This window comes from Humulus lupulus, chromosome 7 (genome assembly GCF_963169125.1).
Source record: "Humulus lupulus chromosome 7, drHumLupu1.1, whole genome shotgun sequence".
Classification (NCBI taxonomy): domain Eukaryota; kingdom Viridiplantae; phylum Streptophyta; class Magnoliopsida; order Rosales; family Cannabaceae; genus Humulus; species Humulus lupulus.
Window position 1 is genome coordinate 15,698,716 of NC_084799.1, and position 23,309 is coordinate 15,722,024.

Here is a 23,309-nt window from a genome sequence, read left to right on the forward strand (position 1 = left end):
GTTTTGACATACAACGACGACGGAGAACAACAAGTAAGTTGCCAAACCATATATACCTAAACTCTTCCACACCAAGAATATAAAACTTTTAACTAAAAACCATAATATAAATATAATAGTATATAATATATCTTAAGCAAAGACTATTTTCTTATATATCTAAATTACTCAACATAGAATACTTTATATGGGCTTAGAGAAAAAGAGAAAAATCTCTTACAACCAATGTGAGATTAAAATCCCAATTAGTTTTTTTATTCAACACAAAAGAATTCTAACAAATGGTGCTAATTTTTTTTTTAAATTATTAAGTTTGAAATGAAATTTACGAAGAATTATCCTTATAATTAAATTTGTAACAAAACTTGATATATGAATCTTAGTTTCCCCAATCCCCACAGAAAAAAAAAAAGAATCTTAGGGTGTTTTTCTCTCTCTCTCAAAAACATTAATTTACCAATTTATGATATAGTTTGTTTCTCCAACCCTCAAAATATCACTCCCTACCCTATCTCATCATTGCTTAAACAAGGTTGTTGGTGCATATTTTCATTTTTTGTACTACAAATAAGAGATTGAACATTTAGATATTGGTCGTTGTTATGCTTGAATATTAGATTCATCTCTTAGGGTGTGAACGAAGAGAGCATTCCCTGAGAATGTCTTTGAGTTAATAGATCTCTAAGAAATAAAACAATAATGAAGAGAAAGGTAGTATAATTCTTAAGCAAAGGCCTAAAATGAAGAAATATGAAATGCATCTTGTTCATAGGCAAATGAAATTGCTCCCTAGTTATTGGAATTGGATGAGGTAAGACTCACTTCTAATCTAAAGGACGCCTTAGCCGTGGATTGATTTGTAGGGTGGAAGCTACCTCGTAGGCTTGTGAGAAAGATTAATAATCATAATGAAGAAAAATGGAGTTGCCTCACCTTTCTAAGAGCATCCACAGCTGAAGCAACTCTAATTGTGACTTTAGGCCTCACTATAATTTTTTTTAATAAATATAACCAATCAAAAAAAAAAAAAATATATATATATATGAAAGCAGCGCTGTCTATTTTCTTCTAATAAAACATTCTCCACCTCATCCATCTATTTCACCACTAGACAAGCACTCTCCAAGCAACTCCCATTAGAGTTGCTCTAATAACACAAAGGGCCAGTGTTCTTTAACAAAGTGACATGACTAGTATAGCGTGAGGCACATTTCCAAATGTCGTGTCGTCCATGATACACATCTAATCTAATCGATCCATAGAATGTCCTCAACCTTAATACTAAGACTTAATATACTCAAGGGCGAGAATCCTAGGTTTGGGCCAATAGATCTAGATTAGGTTGATTCGTGTCTAATGTCTCGGACCTAATGATTGGGAAATACCCCTCAAATTCAATAGTGTATAAAATTTTGACGCACAATTTGTGTGCACCTATCGTTACTAAAAGAAAATAACAAAAAAGAAGGCAACAGTCAACTTTTGTATCTAAACACCAAACTGCTAATATGTTAAAGGTGATGAATAATAATTAAAAAAAGAGGAAAAATGACTATAAAAATCATTAGTGTTGTTTGGTAACACTTAAAAAAATAATTTTTTATTTAATTAATTAAACAATTAAACATAAAACGGTGCTTGGTAACACTATTTTTATTTATTATTTTTTAAAATTTTAATTAAAATTCATTAAATTTTGAAAATAGAATTTTTTTCATTTCAAAATTTTTTAAACCATTTTCGACTTTTCATTTTTTTTTCTACTCTTCTTCAAATTAACATATCATTTTATATTGTTAAATAAAAAATAAAAATAAAAATAAAAGTTATCAAACATATTTATTATCTTTTGTTTTTAAAAATAAAAATAATACTTCCATTTTTGTGTTAAAAAATTCAAAAACAAAAATTTTACCATACACATCCATCATTGGTGATGGATAATACTTATTGAAGGGAAAAAGTGAACATAAAAAAACAAAACAAAAATGTAAAAAAACAATTAAAAAAAATAACACTTGGTATTTTTAAAATTAAATTTTGTACCTTTTGAAATATTTATACAATATTTTTAGAATTATAACACAAAAATGGTGCAGATTTGTAAATTGATCATATTGTCTAATCCATTGTTGGAGGCCCAAGGCCCAAACGGCTTCCATGGGCAACGGCTGCTCTCCCTCGTGCTCTTACAACGATTCTTCCTGCTGAAGGCTCCAAGATCTACTCAGTCCAGTCACACCACCTCACCACACCCCCGCGCTTTCTGATCAAGCGTTTCGATCTCGATGTTTACTCTCTGAATTTGCGTTTGGGATCACATTGTATCCACTTGCTTCAAACCCTAGGCTCAATCATTTCATGAACGCTTGTCAGCGATGGCTTTCATGGCGGTCTTGGAATCAGATCTTCGTGCGCTCTGCGCTGAAGCTCGCCGTCGTTACCCGGCTGTTAAGGATGGAGCCGAGCATGCTATCTTAAAGGTATGTATTTTCTTATGCAAACGTCAGTATATAGAATTGACAAGTGAAAATGTTGTTAGAAAATTGAAACTTTTGGTGAGCTGGGAGATGTGTTTGGAGTTTTCGTTTGACATGAGTGAGATTTTTCTTGCCGAGAGAAGAGCAATCAAAGTGAAGATGGATGTTATCATCTTTCCAGAAACGAAGTATGCGAGTGTGTAATTTTTGTTATGGTATTGAGCTGAGTCACATACAATTACGTTGTTAGCTGAAGCGAGACGTTGAATTATTCTAAAGAAGTTTGGAATTACTAGTGTAAACATTAAAACACTCGAATTGTGGAAAATTATAGTTAAATTTCACTTTTGTGAAAACAGATGGAACGTACTTTCTGTCATTTTCTTTCTTTCCAATCCAAGCTTGTGTTTTTGTTTTGTTTTATTTTTTCCTTTGCCTTTTGGAGCTTGTGGGCGATTTCAGAAATTTTGACTTGCGTTATTTATTCTGAGGGGGGAATCCCCTGTCGCTGTTAATTGCTTAATTGAGACTCATGCGTTTGTTAATGATAATCTGCAGCTTCGTTCGTTGTCAAGTCCCAGTGAGATTGCGCAAAATGAAGACATATTGCGAATTTTTCTGGTGGCTTGTGAGGTCAAGACTGTCAAGCTTAGCGTTATTGGACTTTCGTGTTTGCAGAAATTAATATCTCATGATGCAGTTGCTGTATCTGCCTTAAAAGAGATATTATCAACACTTAAAGAAGTAAGCTTATATATGTACTTGGGCTTGTCCGGCTATTAGTTGCTACTTTTATTTGAATTTTCCATAGAATTAGACTTTTGGTGATCAAATCTATATTCTGAAGCTTCCTCACTTGTAGTGCCAAGGTAGAAGTTTTATACTTGATTTTATTCTCATAATAACAAGGTCTTTTGTGTACTAATTCAAATTAAGGAAAACATTTAATCAATTTAATTGAGCATTTTTTAACTAAGTTTGTGACAGAGAAGTTATAAGAAAGTCTTGAGTGAACTACTGTTGTACTGATTTTGTAAGCTAATTCTCGTAACATAACAATGATAACATAACATAATAATGATTAAGGTGATAAAGCTTGTAATAGGATTCCTGCTTAGAAGAGTAAATATTGCATCAAGAGAAATTACAAGACTTCTGATGTGATACTCCTGTTTTGAAGCACGTAACTTGCAATTTTTTTTTTTGATACTCCTGTTAGTTTTACTTGTTCATCTGCTTTTTGCAGCATGCTGAAATGGCAGATGAGATTATTCAACTCAAGACACTTCAGACAATATTAACAATATTGCAGTCACGTTTACATCCTGAAGATGAGGTAGTCATAAATCTTTGAGTCTTTCAGTTTCTTAGTTTTACTTTTCCACTTGATGTGCTTTCTGAGCAGTGGACCTTAGTTGTGGTATATATTTATGGCTGGGTTTCCATAAAAGTGTTACTTTTACAAAAGTATAAAATTTGTTCGAGGCCTATAGATAAATGTCATTCTAGCTGGTTTTTTCATTGTTTGTGTTGTATTGCATTTATAAGATAACACGCATGCACGCACCCTAATCTTGCTTCATGTTGGTGACAAACCTCATTAATCATTATATGGTTTTACTATGGGGTTGATAATTTTCGCAATCGATTTATTTGGTTGTGAGAGACTGGAGTATTCAATTTTTCTTTTGTTTTAAGTAGGGTTACACATTTTTTGGATAACGTATTTTCTCCCATTACCTGTTTGGACCTTGTGTTTTCATAAATTACTTTTTAGACCCAGTGTGTTGTAAAATAGCTCAAATAGACCTTTCAACTCAATTTTGATGAGCAAAATATTGAATATGACAACAAAGTTATTAGGCAAAATGATTGTACTTTTGTTCTGAATTGTTAATTTGATGAATTATTTGTGATTTTAATTCAAAATTTTTTGTCCAAAATCGGGTTCAGTGGCTTATTTGAACAATTTTACAAAATAGAGGGTCCAAAATATAATATGCCAAAACACAGGATCTAACCTGGTAATAAGTTAAAACACAGGGCCACAAAACGTATAAACTCTCAGTATGATGTATCACTAGACACTAGGTGAGCGAAAGATAGCATAGGAAAAAACCTGACTTAGGTTCAGTCCAATATCTCTTTTTCTTTTTATTATTTTAGTTATCAATGATCTTTGTATTTTGATGGAATATCTCAAGGAACTTATTTACTAATTAATTTATACTTGTGTTTGTTTTGACTTTTGATGGAATGTCTTAAAGTTCTGTATGGATTAATGATTTGTCATTTACAGGACAATATGGTTCAAGCTCTTGATATCTGTCTTCGGCTTCTCGAAAACAATCGATCCACTGATAGCGTGCGTAGGTAAGTTATTTTTTTTTATTTGTTTCAGTTAATATTGTATACTGATTGTACTCTTCTTTTTCATCTAGAATTTTATTTTAATTTATAAGTTTTCCAGCACTGCTGCAGCTACCTTCAGACAAGCAGTGGCCCTGATTTTTGATCATGTAGTTTCTGCCGAATCTCTTCCTTCTGGCAAGTTTGGTTCTGGAGGTTACATTTCTCGATCTGGTTCCGTTACTGGTGAAGTTAGTCGCAGCATTAATCTTTTGGAGTATGTTGTTTTCCTGGACATTACTGATCAATTGATTTTGGTATTATATATGTGTTGAGGGTGTGTTTCTGATCTGCATTTGTAATTTTTTGTTCATCTAAGTAGATAAGCTGAAAAGTTATGCACATTGGCAGGGTATCATAATTTTCTTGTAACATTTGATGTCTTCCATGTTCGTATAATGATTTTACACATGAACAGGTCATTGGAGCATGACTCTAGAGGGTCATCATTGATGAGAGAAAACCTAACTAAAGCTGGAAAGCTTGGGCTTCGTTTGCTTGAAGACCTGACAGCTCTTTCTGCATCTGGATCTGTATGTATTGTTTATAAAGTTTTATTGTATTTAGAGTGTGATATTAAGTAGATTTTATATGTGGAATTTGTACGTGGTCTTTTAGAAAGTGTTCCATTATGTCTTATGACATTTTCCATATAAAGTTAACTGCAGTTATTAGTCAGAATGAAATTATTGGACCTATCTTCAACAGAAAACTGATACTTTTCTTTTTCTTCTAGGCAATTTGGTTACATGTCAATTCTCTTCAACGCTCCTTCGTACTTGATATACTTGAGTAAGAAGTTATTTTTCCCTGTAGCTTATGCTCCTCTAATTCATCTATAAATCTTATTAGATCATTTTGTAATTTCTCAAAAACATGTCTCCACTAAGTTATTTTATGCATACATAGTTGATAAACCTAATTAATATGAAGCTATCCCTTTAGAGTTCCAAGGTTGAATATGTCAAATTGCCCACTGCCCACTGCCCACGACATTCTGGTGTGAGGCAGATTGTGTCTGACAATGAGCACATCATTGTTAATAGACTGCCATTGTGATTTTGACCCTTACCTGCTGCTGAGTGTGCCGATATTACCAAATTGGTGAGCTTATGGAACCTTCAATTGAGTCTCAGTCTTGGAAACATAAGCAAGGCTAAGGAACACAATTCATATAATGTAATACCCTTCCCTTCCCTGCTGTGTCTTTTAATACCAAATTGGTGAGCTTATGGAACCTTCGATCGAGTCTCAGATTGAGCATGTGTTGAAAGTCTTGGATCCATAAGCAAGGCAAGGGAACCCAATTCATAGCATGGAATATCCCTCTCTGGAAATTTTAGGCCATTTTAGTTTTTGTATTTTAAATAAGATTTTTCTTCCACTTGTCTGTTATCAAGTGGTCCTTATGTTTTTGCTTTAACTCACATTTGATGTTTATCATGCAGGTTCATCTTGTCCAGTTATGTGGCTGTTTTTAAAATTCTTCTCCCATATCAGCAGGTGATTTTATTTTAAGTATATCTTCTTTTTTTTTCGAAAAGAAACTTTTTGTATGAATGCTGTGAAAAATACAAAGAAAAGAGATCGAGCTCAACCTCAAAGTGTCTGAATACAATTATGTCCGTTAATTTTAAGTATATCAGTATAAGTTATTACTTGTGTCCTGTATAAATTAGTATGATGATTTTCTGAACCAAATTAAGGCCTTGGTTGGCTAGGCTTTGGCTTCGGGCTTTGGACTTCTCAAAAAGCATTTTTTCAAGAAGACAAAGATTAGCTTCTCCTCAAAGCGCTTTTTAGAGTTAAAAGCTAAAGTACATGTACATCCAATCAATTCTTCAAATAGCTTTTAAGCTTTAAAAGCCCAAAAGTGGCTTTTAAAAGCCCAGCCAAGGCCTAAGTGGGGTAGTATACGTGACTGGTGCATGTGTATGTGGTTTGGGATGGGATTTTGAGGTTGCTAGTAGATTGTTACCACTTGGTGTTCGGGGTGAAGTAGGAAAGGTTGGTGTGATTTTAAAATTTAATGTAATGTAATGCATTCTATTCAGGTTGTGTCCAGAAATACTCATTTCTGGAGAAATAGGCTCTTCCTTTGAGTGGATTCCTTACCCACTTTAAACTTGTAATCTTTCTAAATTATACACTTTTTTATTCTTACCAAAAAAGGAAAAAAGGAAAGGAAAAAAAAGAAGCACAGGGATTCCTTGTACATTTATTAGAAAAATTGGCGTAGGCTCACTTGGTTGTTATACCTTTTGATCTCTTCATGCAATTTTGCATGTTAGGCTTTAGACTTGCTTGTGAAACTGTTCAGACTGAAAAATCGCATTGAAATTCAACAGGTTTTGCGTCACCAGATATGTTCGCTTTTAATGACTTCACTCCGTCTCGATGCTGAGGTAGTTGCTGTTTTGTTCCTGAAATGTGTGTTTGCCATAAATCTTTTGTCCACCATGAGCTTTTTTTTTGGCTTTGTTGGGGACAGTTTTCATGGTTCATTATTGCTCTCCTAAATTTTTTCAATGTTCAATCAGCCTGAGGGAGAAGCAGGAGAGCCTGCTTACAGGCGTTTGGTTTTGCGGTCAGTTGCTCATATTATCAGGCTTTACAGTTCATCTCTTATCACAGAATGTGAGGTGTGTTTTAGATTATTTTACCACATGGGTTCATACCCTCTCTAATTTTACTCATAAATATAATTTCTTATGAGGTGAAAGAAGCATAATCTCCACTTTGTGTTGTTACAGCTGATTCTGGGGTCTTGAACTTTCAAAAATCTAATTTCCCCTTTTTATTTCCTCTTCGTTTATGAAATTGCTTTTAGTTTACCCAAACCAGTAACTAAAATTCGTGTTGTTTGTCTGTTCTCTCTCTCTCTTCTCCATGGTTTCCCAAATGCAGGTTTTTCTCAGTATGTTGTTGAAGGCAACTTTTCTTGATTTGCCTTTATGGCATCGCATTCTTGTTCTTGAAGTCCTGAGGGTAATTCTAGAAGTGGAAACATACTCCTTATTTATGTAGCATGTGTGACATAGAAGATTATGGTAGAGCCTTGTAAAGCTGTTTGAATAATTACAAAGGTGGAACTTTGACAGGGTTTTTGTTTGGAGGCACGAACTTTGCGGATTCTCTTCCAGAACTTTGATATGTAAGATCACTTGTACCAATCTTCTTTTTTTCGTTTAGGATATTTTCTTATGTAGCTGTATTAAGTCTGAGTGGCCTAATTTATGATATCTGCTATATAGGCATCCCAAGAACACCAATATTGTTGAGGGCATGGTTAAGGCTCTGGCTAGAGTTGTTTCAAGTGTACAGGTAAGATATGTTTATGTATATATTTTATAAGATTTTTGGTTACTCCTAGCTGGAAAAACTCAGACTAGTGGTGTTCAATTCTAAAGTTTTCATTTTTTTTTTCTTTTTCATCTCTTTATCTATAATAAAACTTTTGTTTTTTAGAAAAATTGTTTATCTTATCGTCTTCTTATAGAAAAAAAAATTAATGGGTACAATCTTCTGGTTCAAATAAAACTTTATTTGTAGCTTTGTACAGGCACACTTTGGATCGGATTGATGAGATTTTATCAGATGGTAATTAATTTGCATATTGTAATTTGCTTGACTTGAAGAAACTTTGACATGTAGGGTCAAGAGACTAGTGAGGAGAGCCTGGCAGCTGTTGCAGGGATGTTCAGCAGCAAAGCTAAAGGTAATCACCTCCTTGGCTAAGATCAAATATAATCTATTCTTATTTGTTTGATCAAGATAAAGAGGTTTTTTTACATGTGTGTTTTTGTCGAAATCTTGGCACCCTGAGTTTGAGGATATGGTTGTCAGGACTGTATATCTAGCATATGCTGTGCTGTCTTGCTTTTGATTTATAGAATATGTTATATTGGATCAAGTTAAGGTGATGTAAGTAATTGTCGTAGTTGTGTTTGTAACCAATTTAAGATGTACTCCTAGAATTATAGGGGAATCATCTATTGTATTCTTAATTTTTCAAAAACAATGACCACGTGCCCTTTGCAGGAATCGAGTGGAGCCTTGATAATGATGCGTCCAATACTACAGTCTTAGTTGCTAGTGAAGCTCATGCTATAACTCTGGCTGTTGAGGGTTTGTTAGGAGTTGTCTTTACAGTGGCTGCATTAACAGATGAAGCAATGGATGTTGGTGAGGTATTTATTTTGTTTGCTATAAGATTTCTTCTATATAATAAAGCAAGCAGTTCATCTGAGGGCTGACTAGCTTGTCTTGTGTACCAGCTTCAATCTCCGAGATGTGATTCTGATCCACCTATTATTAAGTCTACCGGGAAAACAACACATCTCTGTCTCTCAATGGTTGATTCATTTTGGTTGACCATACTTGATGCATTGTCTCTTATTTTGTCAAGGTTTGGTTAACTTTGTACCAATGCATTTGTAGTAGGATTATAAAAATAGTATTTTTTAAAAAAAAAAAAGTAAAAATAGTATTCTAGTAGTGCTTTTTTTTTTTTCCTTTTCTAATTAGCTTTGAGTCACTTTTGCAGGTCACAAGGAGAGGCTATTGTGTTGGAAATACTAAAGGGATATCAGGCATTCACACAGGTAATCATTGTTCTGACATGTCATCTCAGTATAGGTTCTTGGTTGGGAATTATTTTCTGTAAATGTCTATTTGCTATTAGAAATATATATACATATATTGGTCTTGGCTGCAATTGCAGCCGGATAATAAATGGGTTCTATCATGCCACATAATATATTTTTTGTGCTATATATGTCTGGCCATATATGTTGTTGCAAGATTTTTTCGGCTTAAACTATTTCCTCTTTCTAACCAATGTAAATGATGATTCCAGGCATGTGGGGTTCTTCATGCCATTGAACCTTTAAACTCCTTTTTAGCATCACTTTGCAAGTTTACTATAAATTTTCCAAATGAAGCAGAGAAAAGGAGGTACTGAATATGTCTTTGAAATTCTTATGTTCGTGTTTTACTATCTTTATGATGAACAATGGTCAGATTTATTTTTTGAAGTACTATGGTGATCTTGTATTATTTTATCATTTGGGACTTTAGTTTTCTCATATTTTTTAAAATTTTTTTTTTTTTTTATAGATGCTGCTTGCATGAGTTTCACCTCCTTAATGTTGTTTTAATTTTTTTTTTCTTTACCTATAAATATTTTTTACATCATGTTTGCATTAAAAAAAAACAGATAGAAGGGAAACAGAGAGCCAAAAACTGAGATAAAATGAAATCAAATTACAAGCACTGTTTCCAACTCATCATTAACAAGGGAAATGAAACCTAAGAGGGATAACTCAAATGGTCAGGCATGTGGTTTGCTCCCACAAGTTTGAGGTTCGAGTCCCTCCTGGGTACCTACATAGCAACTGCTATAATTTTTTCATCCCAAATATTTTAAAGTTAGGCAAGGATTCCTAGTAAAAAAAAACGAACATATTTAAAAGCCTTTGATGGAAAAATCCAATGAAGAGACCTGTGATTTACTTTCACATAATTTTTGTTCTTAGACACATCATCAAACCTTTGACTAATTGAGGAGGTTGCTGTAACTATTTTCCATTTTAAGAGGTGTCAGGGTCTTATTGTAGTTATGGCTAAAGTAAAGGGTCATGGTGTATTTTCATTTGGGTCCCAGTATCATATCTTTTTCAGTGACCTGACAATATAGAAGTTTTTGGTTTAATTTGAGATTTTAGCAGTGCTTTACAGTCTCCTGGTTCGAAGCGCTCTGAATTATCAGTTGATCAAAAAGAAAGCATTGTCCTTACCCCCAAAAATGTGCAGGTATTTTCTTTGGGTTTGTTATTGTGGTACTTGTATTCTACCTTTACTTTGACCATCTTTATCTGCTATAATATTATTCTGAACGTCTGCAAATAAATATCTGGTTTTCTTGATGATCTTTATTCTAATTTCATTTGTTTATGCTATCAGGCTTTAAGAACCCTCTTCAACATTTCTCATCGCTTGCATAATGTGTTAGGTCCATCTTGGGTCTTGGTATGTCATTTGATTTTTTATATCTGTCTAAAATCCTGGAATTCTTGTCTTAATTCTTTACACTGAAAAATGGCAGGTCTTGGAAACCCTGGCAGCTCTAGACCGAGCAATCCACTCACCGCATGCCAGCACACAGGTAATCTTGAAAAGACTAATCAACATCATGTAGCTCAGAGTTGCAGCATATATGCTGTAACAGGAGAAATATAACTAGGCAATTTCTCTAACCTGGGCTAAATACATGTTAGTTTGGATTCCAAGTGGGTTAATGAAATCTTTTACAGATCTTTGATAAGTTTTAAGCATCTCCATTTGTTTTTGTCTTTAGCTCATATAATCATTAAGCTGTGCAAAATAGCTAGTGGTATGGTTCTTGGTTGCATTGATTCCTTTGTAATTATTATTATATATTTTTGTGGGTTCATTATATCGTCTATTACATAAGAATGCTTGTAAGATGGCTTATAAGGAGTGATTTAATAGAAAACTAATGGGGTCCCAATCCCAAACTATTAAAAACACCAAATAGAAAAACATTAGGCAGTTGGCCAATGTCACATGGATTTAAATTGCATGCACTGTGGTTGGAATTTAAAGATTTAGTTTAATAATAACAAGCAAGGTAAATCTCATGTGAGGTTCATGCATATATATGTAATAATCTATTTGGTTTTAAGGGAAATTATATTTAAAATTTGTACATTGGATTCCTTACCACAACTGTGTAATTTTTAGGATGTTCCAGACGTCTACAGTTTTCTAGGCTTTGAAAGTGCTTATAAATGAATGATTGTTTGTCTTTTGGTCTCAAAATCAAATCCTAGGCTGCATAAGAAATGTCGTCCAAGGTTCAGTAAAAAAAGAACATGATTATCGATCAAGTAGAGAGAAAAAGGGAGGAATTATAGATTTGTCTTGTTAGAACTTATCAATGAGAAGTGGAAAAGAAACATGAAGAGGGTAGGAAAAGTTGATTTTGGTTGCTATTTGGTAACTAGAAACTATTATTTTTGTTTGGGATTTTCTTGCAGCATTCTTATAGAGTTTAACTGTTCTAGTATATTAAGCTTTAGTTTATCTTGACAGGAGGTCTCTACTGGTGTAAAAAAGTTATTGAGGGAATCGTCTGGCCAGTACAGCGACTTCAGTATTCTTTCCTCTCTGAATTCTCAGGTAAATCATGTAACTTACTGTTTGTTTAGTAGGATATATATTTTTATATATGTATATATATATATATCTCTATATCTATAATATTTTAGGTGAAAATTTAAGATCTTTAAGAAAGTGTTAGATGTGACCTGTTCTTGTCCTTTGCAGCTGTTGATGTTGATCTTTTCTGGAAAGGAATTATAAAATGCATTACCTAGTAAAAACGACCTGATTCCCAGGACTGCATAAAACTGTTATCTAGAACTATCAGCCACTCTTCATTTTCTTTTACTTGAAAAAAAAAAATAACTTTGCTTTTGATAAAATGTGGACGTTTCATCATTCTTGTTTCTCTGCTTATAAATAATAATATTTGTGTCTGCTTGCATAACCAATTAATATTATGTGATATGTATTTATTCTGTCCCTGTGTTTTGTGTGTTCTGTTGTACTATTCTCTTATAAATTCAAGCTGTGTGTTCTTTTAAAAAAATGAAGCTGACTTTTTTTTCCCTGTGGTGAAGCTGTTCGAGAGCTCAGCACTGATGCATATATCTGCCGTGAAATCCCTTCTTTCTGCATTACGTCAGCTTTCAGAGCAATGCATATCTGGAACTTCAAGTGGCACTGGGCCATCATCAAGTCAAAAACTTGGAAGCATCACTTTTTCAGTGGAAAGAATGATATCCATCCTTGTAAATAATCTTCACAGTATGTAATGTCTGTGTTTTTGCACAAGTTCGTTGCAGTGATGTACATTTTTTTACACCTCATTCATGTTTGTGAGCAGTCTTAAGTCATTTTATGTGATTATAATTTGTTGAAGACTTCCTTTACGTCACTTACAAAATGGTAATACTCATTATGCATTGAGGCCTGCCTACAGGTTATGAGTAAGGCTAGAATCTTTCAATTTGCACACTCAAAATACACACTATGATGTGTAATTAATCTCAACCACGAATATTTTTAAGTGTGGACCACATCATATTTAATTGTATAGATGAGATTAATTACACATCATAGTGTGTAATTTAAGTGTACAAATTGGGAGTGTCTCTAACATTACTCGTAGGTTATAGAGATGCATGGTTCATTGTGGGTTTTTTTTATTTATTTAAATAAGTGTTCAGAATAGTGATTTGTTTGCCATCTAACAGGAATAGAGCCCTTGTGGGATCAAGTTGTGGGTCACTTTCTTGAGGTATTTTTTTTCTGTTTTTCTTGTTTTTTTAGGTCCATAATCCATATGCGTTTTCCTTGACATCCTCGGGTGATTTACAGCTTGCAGAGAAACCTAACCAGCATTTACGAAACATGGCACTAGATGCATTAGATCAATCCATATGTGCTGTTTTAGGTTCAGATCACTTCCTGGACTTGTCAACCAGACCCAAAGGGATATCACAGAATGTGAGAACTCTGTCTTCCTAAGAGTTTGTGGCTGTTTAACTAGTGAAATAAGAATTGACATTTCTTATCATTGATACATTCTGTCTCTAGATGGAAACCAATCAAACCACACTTGCAGAAATGAGATCACTTGAATGTGCTGTCATTTCTCCGTTGAGGGTTCTATATTTCTCTACTGAGAGTGTGGATGCACGTGCTGGGTCTTTAAAGATTCTTTTGCATGTTTTAGAGGTAAACTTATATTACTAACTTTTTAAAGTTAGCCTTTTATTAGCCTATAAATGTAATGTCTGCTTTTTAAAAAAAATATGTGTATATATATAATATATATATATAAATTGCAGAGGCATGGAGAAAAAATGCACTACAGTTGGCCAAATATTCTTGAGATGTTGAGGTTTGTCTTATTTTAGCTTCAGCGTTCCATTTCCCCCCCTTTTTTGGGAGTCTTATTTGCAAAAGTTGATCCTCTCCACTTCTTTCCATTTTCAAGGTCGGTAGCTGATGCTTCAGAGAAGGAACTCGTCACTATGGGTTTCCAGGTTAGAAAGAGACTATAGATTTCCAGATTTGGGGATTTATATTTATTACATACATATTTATATGAAACCTCTATCAACCCTCTTTCCCAATAATTAAGAAAAGATTTTTTTTTAAAAAGATTTGTTACTTCCATATCTTCAGCTCAAGTTAAATATTTCTTTCAGAGCCTACGTGTGATCATGAATGATGGACTTTCCAATATACCACCGGACTGTCTTCCTGTGTAAGTTATTTATTTAATAAGAAACGATGATGTTATTGATAATTTCAGATTTTCTCTTCTAAGGATGTCAAATCTACAAAAAATTCTTTGATTTTTCTCTCCACATACATCCCAACAAAACAAATGGCCATTAAAGCAGAGTTTCATTACAATTTCCTTCTTTCGAAATCCAATTGAGCATTATAAAAATCGGGACAGGTTCTTGGAGTTGGAGGATCTCACTTTGATCACCCTTTTCATTCTTCCTTTTTATACACATTACTGTATTGAAGTCATAGGTTGTCTATGATAATAGTAATTTGTTATTCTGCTTGATGTACTCATCAAACTTAAGAATGATTTTTCATGCTTACGTTTGACACTTCTATCAGATAATAGTACATATTCTTTAATTGCTTGATTGATGCTTTTGCAAGTATAATACAGATATATTTACTAAAATTGATGGATAATAGCTAATAATTTCATTAATGCAACATGGATGACTATAGCTACCACTTTAATAAGTTCTAATCTTCCAGTTTTATCAGATACTGTATTGTGCAGTGACATAATATATCAAGTGACCGATTACACACATGCATAGGCACACACTGACATGTATACTTGGATTGACTGATAAAAACTGATAATTTCATTACTTGCAACATAGAAACCTAGAATTACCACTTTTATGCATTTTTAATTAATACAAGGTAATTTGGTTCTGTTTTTTTTTTTTTGAAAAGCCCTAGAATTACCACTTTAAGTAATTGTTGGTGTGATTCCATTATTACACTTGAATATTACAGGTGTGTAGATGTGACCGGAGCTTACAGTGCTCAAAAGACAGAGCTTAACATAAGCTTGACGGCAATAGGCCTTTTGTGGACTACAACTGACTTTATTGCAAAGGGGATTACACATGGACCTGTGGAAGAAAGGGAAACAGGTATATGAATTCCTGTTATTGCAGATTACCATCGTAAATGTTGTGTAAATTATAATTTTTTTATGCTTTTCTTTTATAATGGTATATGAATTCCAGATGGGCACTCTGTTTCAGAGCAAATGGATGGTCAAAAACCAGGAGAAAAATCACTCAATGTTTTGGACCAAGCTTCCTTTGTTCAACATGACAAGTTGCTTTTCTCAGTTTTCTCATTACTTCAAAACCTTGGAGCTGATGAGAGGCCAGAGGTAGGGTGACTTAGTTTTGGTATTTGATATTATTAGTGCTACACATAAGAATGCATTCTCATGTTGGAATATCTTAAAGAAGGGAAAGTCTTGACATAAATGACAGGAATTTTGGATTTGTACATCTGTGCTTTTAGATACCATTTCTGGATGATTTTTCTTCATAGTTTTAAATTCAAAACATGATGAATTCATATCTTTGTTATAATTGGTGACAGCAAGGTTTAGATTTAGAAGTCTCTTACAATGCATCGTATAGAGTTCAATTTCCTAAATCAGCATATTTTGCTGTTCAACATTTGAAATTTGCCGGGTGAAGAGTCTGTCCTATATTTGTATTGTTCTTGATTACATTTGTAGGAGATAAATATACTCTTTTAACTAATAACATCTTATACTGCTTTGTATGGTACACTTTTAACTTTATTCTATGCTGAATATGAATCTGGGACTCCAGTTTCTGCTTGCATTATTGTGTGCGTGTGTATAAATAATTAAATATATACTTCTCTTTCTGTCATTTCCTTTGCAGTGTTTTTGTACTCCAATCAGATAAAAAATATATGATCTTATTGTATACTCAGGTCAGGAATTCTGCTGTGAGGACACTTTTTCAGACTCTTGGAAGTCATGGACAGAAACTTTCTGAAAGCATGTGGGAGGATTGCCTTCAGAATTATGTTTTTCCCACTTTGGATCTTGCTTGTCACATGGTTGGTGAAAAGTAATTATGAAAGATTAAGGGGTCTTTCCTCCCATATATTGTTGTGATCTGAATGTGTATATTTTAGGCTGCAACCTCATCTAAAGATGAATGGCAAGGAAAAGAGCTTGGAACTCGACAAGGAAAAGCTGTCCACATGCTCATACATCATAGGTATATAGTTAAGAGCCTATGACCCTGATCTCTGTCTTCCCTCACTTTGAATCTCTGTCATCCCTCACTTTGAAAGAACAAATGTTTTTGAAAGAAAAAAGTGCAGAAGGATCTAGTAAAGTTTATATTTTTCTCTCATCCAGTACTAAATGTTTTTATGTTTTTTGAAAGAACTAAATGTATTTATGTTAAATGAATTCAGTCGTAATACAGCTCAGAAACAATGGGATGAAACACTTGTACTTATTCTTGGTGGAATAGCTCGTATTCTACGTTCTTTCTTCCCTTTCCTCAGAAGCTTGAGGAGTTTCTGGTCAGGTAGGCCAACTAACAGATCTTGATGCACCAGCTTTTTTATGTTCTCAACAAATCAAAGTTCAATCATGAAAATAACACAAGATTTTCACTTATTCAGGATGGGAATGTTTGGTTCAATTTGTAAACAATAGCATTCTAAATGATAGTAAAGAGGTTGCTCTTGCAGCAATAAACTGTTTGCAAATAACTGTTCTTTCTCATTCTTCCAAGGTAATTATCAAATTTTGCTCTGTTTGGTCTTCTTTCAATGTATTTATATGTAATTGTTTTCCCAGAATACTTCTCGTTTTGTGTTTGTTTTTTGTCCTTGAAAAAATTTGACTGGTTTGTGACAACATTTGGTGTGCCCGTTATGCCAATAATAGTACTGACATTTCTGTGCTGAGCTTAAGAAATTGTGAAGGAATTTGAGTTTATATTGAAGAAATAATTTTGTCAAGCAGGGAAACTTACCGATGCCTTACCTTACATCAGTACTTAATACCTACGAGCATGTTCTTCAGAAGTCAACAAACTACAGCGGTAACACAGCTAGCAAGGTGAAGCAGGAGATTTTACATGGTCTTGGTAATGATTTAATTGAGCAAGATAGTTGATCATTTTCTTGTGTATCCTTTTTATGATGCAGAGATACATGCATTATCTGAAATACCCTGTAAATATTGTTATAAACTTTTTATATACAGCTATCTATCAATTGAATTTGGCATAAATTTCAGCTTTAGTTATTGTACCTATTTCATGTCAGTGAAGTAATTTTCTGTATACTTTGAAAATGTGCAGGGGAATTATATGTTCAAGCACAAAAGATGTTTGATGACCGTTTGTATACTCAATTGCTTGGGATCATAGATTTGTCTATCAAGCAGGCCATTGCTACAAATGAAAGCTTTGAGAATGAATTTGTAAGTGAGCTTCTGCACTCAACCCTTTTTTTTTGTGCCCCCCTTTGGCCAGATTAAGTTATAGTACTACTGCTTGACCAATTTGCTGTTATTCCTGCAACAGGGGAAATTGGCATACCTATACAATGTGTGTGTGCGTGTACTTTTTAATGAGCTTTGACAAAAAATAAGATTATGTTTTATTCTTTACTACTTAGAAAGCATTGACTTTAGGGGTAGTGGTAACTGGTATGAGAAGTTTGAATTGTTTTCACTGAGAACAAAATCAATAAAATATAAAAAATTCTCAAGTTTTCTGGATATTCCTCCATCCACATCCCTAATTAGTGTTGCTAGGCCAACTAACATAAACACAATTGATAGAAAACAAGGTTCACTACCACAAGATTGCATTCAGAATACTATTTTATTTTATGCTGTACCAGTATTGCTGTTAAATAGATTATGCAGTAACCCCCATCTTTTTGAGATAGTTATAGCTGTTGTAACGAGAAGGATACCAGAATCATTTTATTATTCTCTTTGTTCCATAACTTTAATGTTTGCTTTTCACTAGGGACACATTTCACACGTGTTACGCACAGTACTGGAGATCATACCTCTGCTGGTTCCAACTGAGCACTTTTCTTCAATGTGGCTAATTCTTCTTCGGGATCTTCTGCAATATCTACCAAAATCAGACACCCCAGTACAAGATGAGGAAGATGAGGCAGGACCTACCAGCGTTGTTGACCACATTCCAGGTATGTGAATACCTTGGTTGTCATTTTTTTTTTATCTAACAACAGAAGTTCGAAGTGATAAATAATTTTTGCTGATACTAACTTAGGGTTAAAGTATGAAAGATCTAATGGGACAGCGTCCATATCCTCACATAAGAGAGAAGCTAAATCTCCAAGTTCACGGTCAAGTACAGTTGTTACAGTAGGCCTCCCCAGCTCTTTGTTTGCAGAAAAGCTTGTTCCTTTGTTGGTTGATCTTTTCTTAAAAGCACCATCAGTTGAGAAGTATATTATATATCCCGAAATTATTCAAAGTCTAGAAAGGTACAGATACTTGTTTTTCTGTTTGTAAAATTCTATTGCTTCCTAGCTGTTTTTTGAGATGCTGGGGATAAGCCATTGTGTTATTTGATTTTTTGACTTAAAACTTCAGGTGATTAATTGTTGGGAACCAATTTATATTAGTATTCATGTAATGACACTTTTGAGGATGTGTTCCTGGTACTACAATGAGTCAAACATTCTTATATTAACTGCTGTAAGCATTTTTCTTTTGTTGTGTATCATAACATATGGTTGTTTCCTAAACAACTGTGAAAAACATATTTCCAAATTATTTTCTAATCTGCTGTGCATGCACATTTTTAAATAAATGACAAATTTTAGGCAACGCAGTTAACACTACAAAGGCACATCCTTAGCATCTTTGTTTCCTTGTTCTTCTTAGGTCTATGACTACTAGAAGAGACAATCCCAATGGTGCACTTTGGAGATTAGCTGTTGAAGGCTTTAATCGCATTGTTGTTGATGATGTTTGCAAATCAGCCTTGTATGGAGGACTGGATTCTTGTATTAGTAAGCCTGCAAGAACACGTGTTTGGAAGGAAGTTGCAGATGTGTACGAAATATTCTTTGTTGGTTATTGTGGGCGGGCACTTTCTTCCAATTCTCTCTCTACTGCAGTAGTGAAAGCTGATGAGTCCCTCGAAATGACCACTTTAGACATTCTTGGTGACAAGATTCTCAAGTCACCAATTGATGCACCTGAAGATGTAATGCTCTTACTTACTGATCAAGATTACGGCTATGTAGTATGTACAGTACAAGAGTACATCTTAATTGATAGAAATTGTAGGCACATTTAATGCTTTATAATATAAGTTGCTCCCCTCAGATTATGGTAGTCCTGATATTTTAGACTTTGCCTTAGTGTTAATAATGCTGGGACTGGAGTAGCTTTTACATTTGCAGACTAGTTTACACCTTCACTGCATCTTCACGCTTCCTGTGCTTCATTTTCATGGAATCATTCGTATGATATAATGTTATTTTTTTTAATGCTTGATTCATGGTATAAATATATTAAAATTGTCCATCTAACAATGTTGAGATAACTACATTGTGGGTAACTTTTCTGGGTGCTACAGCATATCCATAGGAAATATCTTAGTTATTTGGCTCAAGGATCTTAAACATGAGAACCATTTTGTGCAGCTTATATCTTGCTGTACTTGTTCATTTAAATGCTCCAATGCTATGCCTGTTTGATTGTTTCCGTCTTTGTTTTCCGCAGATTTTGCAAAGACTAGTTTTCACCTTGGATCGTTGTGCGTCACGCACCTGTTCTTTACCTGTTGAGACAGTAGAACTTATGCCTTTGCACTGCAGCAGATTTTCCTTGTCTTGCTTGCAGAAGTTATTTTTTCTGAGCAGGTAACATAATGTGTATGCATCCTTTATTTACATATTTATTCTGTTTTCAGATAGTTATATAAACTGTTTTACTTTGTTTAATGAATGAGTTAGCTTTTGTCAGTTAAACTTTATAGATCCATTTGGAAGGCTAATGGTGTCACCATAGTTTATTTGGCCATGAGTGTATTGTAAGTTAAATATCTTTAATGTAATTTGTTGGTGAAAATCATATATGATTCTATCCTCTGATTGGTGTGTAATGCATTAAGAAGATACTGAGAGTTTAGATAAACTATGTTTGCATGGGGAATGAAGAATAATGTGTGATTTCAAGGCAGTAGTTTTTGCTTTAAGTATGGCAATTGACTAGTAAGGATAGAGTGGTTAATTTACCAAATGCTGCAATTTCGGTATTAGTTTAGCTGATTTATCTGCAACAAGTAGGCTCTTTAGAGTATTGGGGAAGCGGGATTTGTGGGATAGCATTTAAGTATTGTGGCTCTTTGTGGGTTTCCTATATAAGGTTTTTCATTAGTATTTCCTTGGATTTGGAATGTGCTATATACATGTGGATTTCTTGCTCCACCAGTGTAGCATTTTCTTGTTTTATTTCACTTTTACTAATACAAATTTGTTCCCCACCAAAAAACCCTCGCATGATTATGTCATGTACAGTTCTGAGAAGAAAGCTGACACATGGAGCTCGGAACGATCTGAGGTTAGCAAGATCTCGATTTTGGTGCTAATGACCAGATGCGAAGACATTTTAAAAAGATTTCCCACTGATGAGAATAACCTGGGTGCGTATCATCTGCTACTGAATGGAGTTAACTATGACATATTATCCTTTTCATTAATTTCATTTGACTTCACTTGTCGTGCCATGCCATCTTGAATCATCCGCTTATGTGTGCAGGTGACCGCCCTCTACCAGCTGCAAGACTGGATGAAATTATGTATGTCCTAAATGAACTGGCTGGTCTGGTAATTCATTCAGACACAGCATCTGTTCTTCCTTTACATCCATATTTGAAAGGTGGCCTGGTGGAGAAAAATAATTGTGATAGGCGTCCACACCTACTTGTTCTTTTTCCTTCCCTTTGTGAGCTTGTTATTTCAAGGTACGAGTGATTATTCTTCAGCCTGTGGATTAGGCAAAAACTTAGCATTGATATTGTATTTCAGTTAAACAAGACTAGGGCCTTACTGTTTTCTCTTTGTGAATTTTATGAACAGAGATGCAAGAGTTCGAGAATCAGTGCAAGTGCTACTGAGACTAATTACCAAAGAACTAGCCCTCGAAGCCTCCATAACTAGCCAACACATTCAATAACATACTTTTTTCACAAAAGCCAATCCTATGGGTTACTGGTGGATTATTTTTCTAATCCTCTAGTAGATGGAGAGTAAATAATTTGTACATTATTCTGTCAGTTGTTGTAGCCTTATAGTTTTTTTGGCTGTGTCAATTTTGATTTTTGGTGCAATGATTTATTCCATTTTGTTGAGATTTCATGTACAAGATAAGGTGTATATGCTCTTACCTTGCCTGCAGCTATACGGTGTCTGGCAATAAAATTTATTGTTATTGCTTTCGATACACTTGCCTTGGTAGTAGTATTACTTTTATTGATATTCAATAACATTTTATTGTACCTAATGAAAATTTTAAAGAGGCGTGCTTTTAAAAAAATCGTTGTCAATGTCAGTAATATTCAATGAACAATGGTTATAATAGTTTCAGCCTCAAATATATATTTTGATATAATAATTTGGGTAGTCGTTGTCAATGTAATTATTTTAATTATAGTTTAGCTAAAAAAATAAAGAATAATATAGAGATAGTCTTCATTAGTTAGAAGTTGTATAATGACAAAATAAAAAAGCAGCCAGAGGCATAAAGATAAAGAAGCCGAATGAAAGAAAGCTAGCTTAGTTAGCAAAGCCGACCACTGTTTTAGGAGTCATCTAACCATTAGTGCCATCGCTCAGCTTGACCTAACATCAATGCGCAATGATGTATACTGGTGGTCTACAGTGATATATTGGTGGGTAAGATACTAGTGAATCCAAAATTGATTGGTTCCCAAGAGCTTTCCAGTGACCATTTAACACATGTATGTATGCAAAATTTGTCAAAATTCTTGCTTCTACAGTTCTGACAAATTTTGTTGTCTCCCTAATAAAATTGGTAGCATGGAAATGAAAGAAAATGTTGAAATAGAGACTTACGGTTGATAGTCATTAAAGACGTTGGTTTCATGATACACAGCTTTCCGTTTGTATTATTAGTTTGGTATATATATCATTCGACTTCTCTTTCTTGTTATGTGGACTGCAATTTTTGTTTTAATCGCAAGCTTTTAAATTTATAAGACAGGCTATTATAAAATACAACTTATTTTAAAAAAAACGACGACTTATTTTTAGTCATTATAGATAATTAGAAAATTTGTGCACATAGTACGTAAGTTAATTTACATGAAGTCTAAAACAAGATAAAGTTAAACCTTCGAAAGCGTTTTTACATGATTGACACGTCTACGTACAACATGCATGGTATACATCCAAAGCAGTATTCTCTACAACCTTATTTTTTGTGTTTGTCTTTACACATAAACTTGCTCTATAGATATATGTCATAGATATCATCATGGTTTAGCTTATTGAACAATGTTCTTGTCATTCATCCAATCGAGCATGGACAGTTTGATTATTCCTTACTTTCATTATTTATGTTTGAGGATGAAATGTGTTAGCAATTAAGCTTAGTTTGTTATTTCAGTTTCTTAGTTAGTTGGTTTGCAATTTCTACAGCTGTAGTTAACTAACTTCCAAGTAATCTTTGAATATAAATTGTTGTAACTTATTGTTAGTTATATGAGAATCAGATTGTTATTCTTCACTTATTGATTTCTGCGCATGGTATCAGAGCTCTCTCTCTAATTCTCTAGATCCTTCTCGCTCATTCATCGTTCTTTCTCAGTATGTTCTTCTCGTTTTCAATCTTGGTGGTTCTCTATTTCTTCTCTGCTTTCTGGTTGTTCTCCATGGCGACGACTTCAACTCCTACCGGTGCTTCGACTCTGTCTTTGTCCATTGTGGTGTTTCCTTGATTATAGTCAACTTAAAGTTTTTGGGTGTGCTTGTTACCCAAATATTAGACCTTATAATTCTCATAAGTTGGAGTTTCATTCATTTGAGTGTTTGTTCTTAGGTTATAGCCTTAAACATAAGGTCTACAAATGCTTAGCTCATTCTGGTCATGTGTACATATCACATGATGTTATTTTTAATGAACACATGTTCCCTCCAGCTAAGTGTGTTTCCTCTGTGTCTTCTACATCTGGTGTTAAGTCTGCT

The 23,309-nt window shown here is 33.9% G+C and overlaps 1 protein-coding gene across 2 annotated transcripts; it reads left to right on the plus strand.

The window, feature by feature from the left end:
- The first annotated feature begins 2,206 nt into the window (after positions 1–2,206).
- LOC133790797 (uncharacterized) lies at positions 2,207–21,544 on the plus strand. 2 transcript variants are annotated; one of them, XM_062228571.1, is made up of 44 exons: positions 2,207–2,483; positions 3,039–3,224; positions 3,727–3,816; positions 4,780–4,853; positions 4,951–5,106; positions 5,308–5,422; positions 5,626–5,681; positions 6,338–6,392; positions 7,238–7,294; positions 7,430–7,531; positions 7,797–7,877; positions 7,991–8,043; positions 8,144–8,213; positions 8,544–8,607; positions 8,931–9,079; positions 9,167–9,297; positions 9,436–9,493; positions 9,748–9,845; positions 10,616–10,703; positions 10,854–10,919; positions 10,996–11,055; positions 12,006–12,092; positions 12,596–12,782; positions 13,232–13,275; positions 13,356–13,484; positions 13,575–13,715; positions 13,829–13,881; positions 13,978–14,026; positions 14,192–14,250; positions 15,042–15,181; positions 15,278–15,429; positions 16,014–16,142; positions 16,221–16,306; positions 16,509–16,624; positions 16,722–16,834; positions 17,068–17,191; positions 17,408–17,529; positions 18,086–18,272; positions 18,359–18,575; positions 18,979–19,303; positions 19,825–19,964; positions 20,622–20,746; positions 20,863–21,067; positions 21,183–21,544. In XM_062228571.1, the coding sequence occupies exons 1-44, from the start codon at positions 2,379–2,381 to the stop codon at positions 21,277–21,279; spliced, it is 4,941 nt and encodes a 1,646-aa protein (XP_062084555.1). In that variant the 5' UTR covers positions 2,207–2,378; the 3' UTR covers positions 21,280–21,544. The 2 variants fall into 2 exon arrangements, with proteins under 2 accessions (XP_062084555.1, XP_062084556.1); XM_062228572.1 differs by having other exon boundaries at positions 10,619–10,703.
- The last annotated feature ends 1,765 nt before the right edge of the window (positions 21,545–23,309 follow it).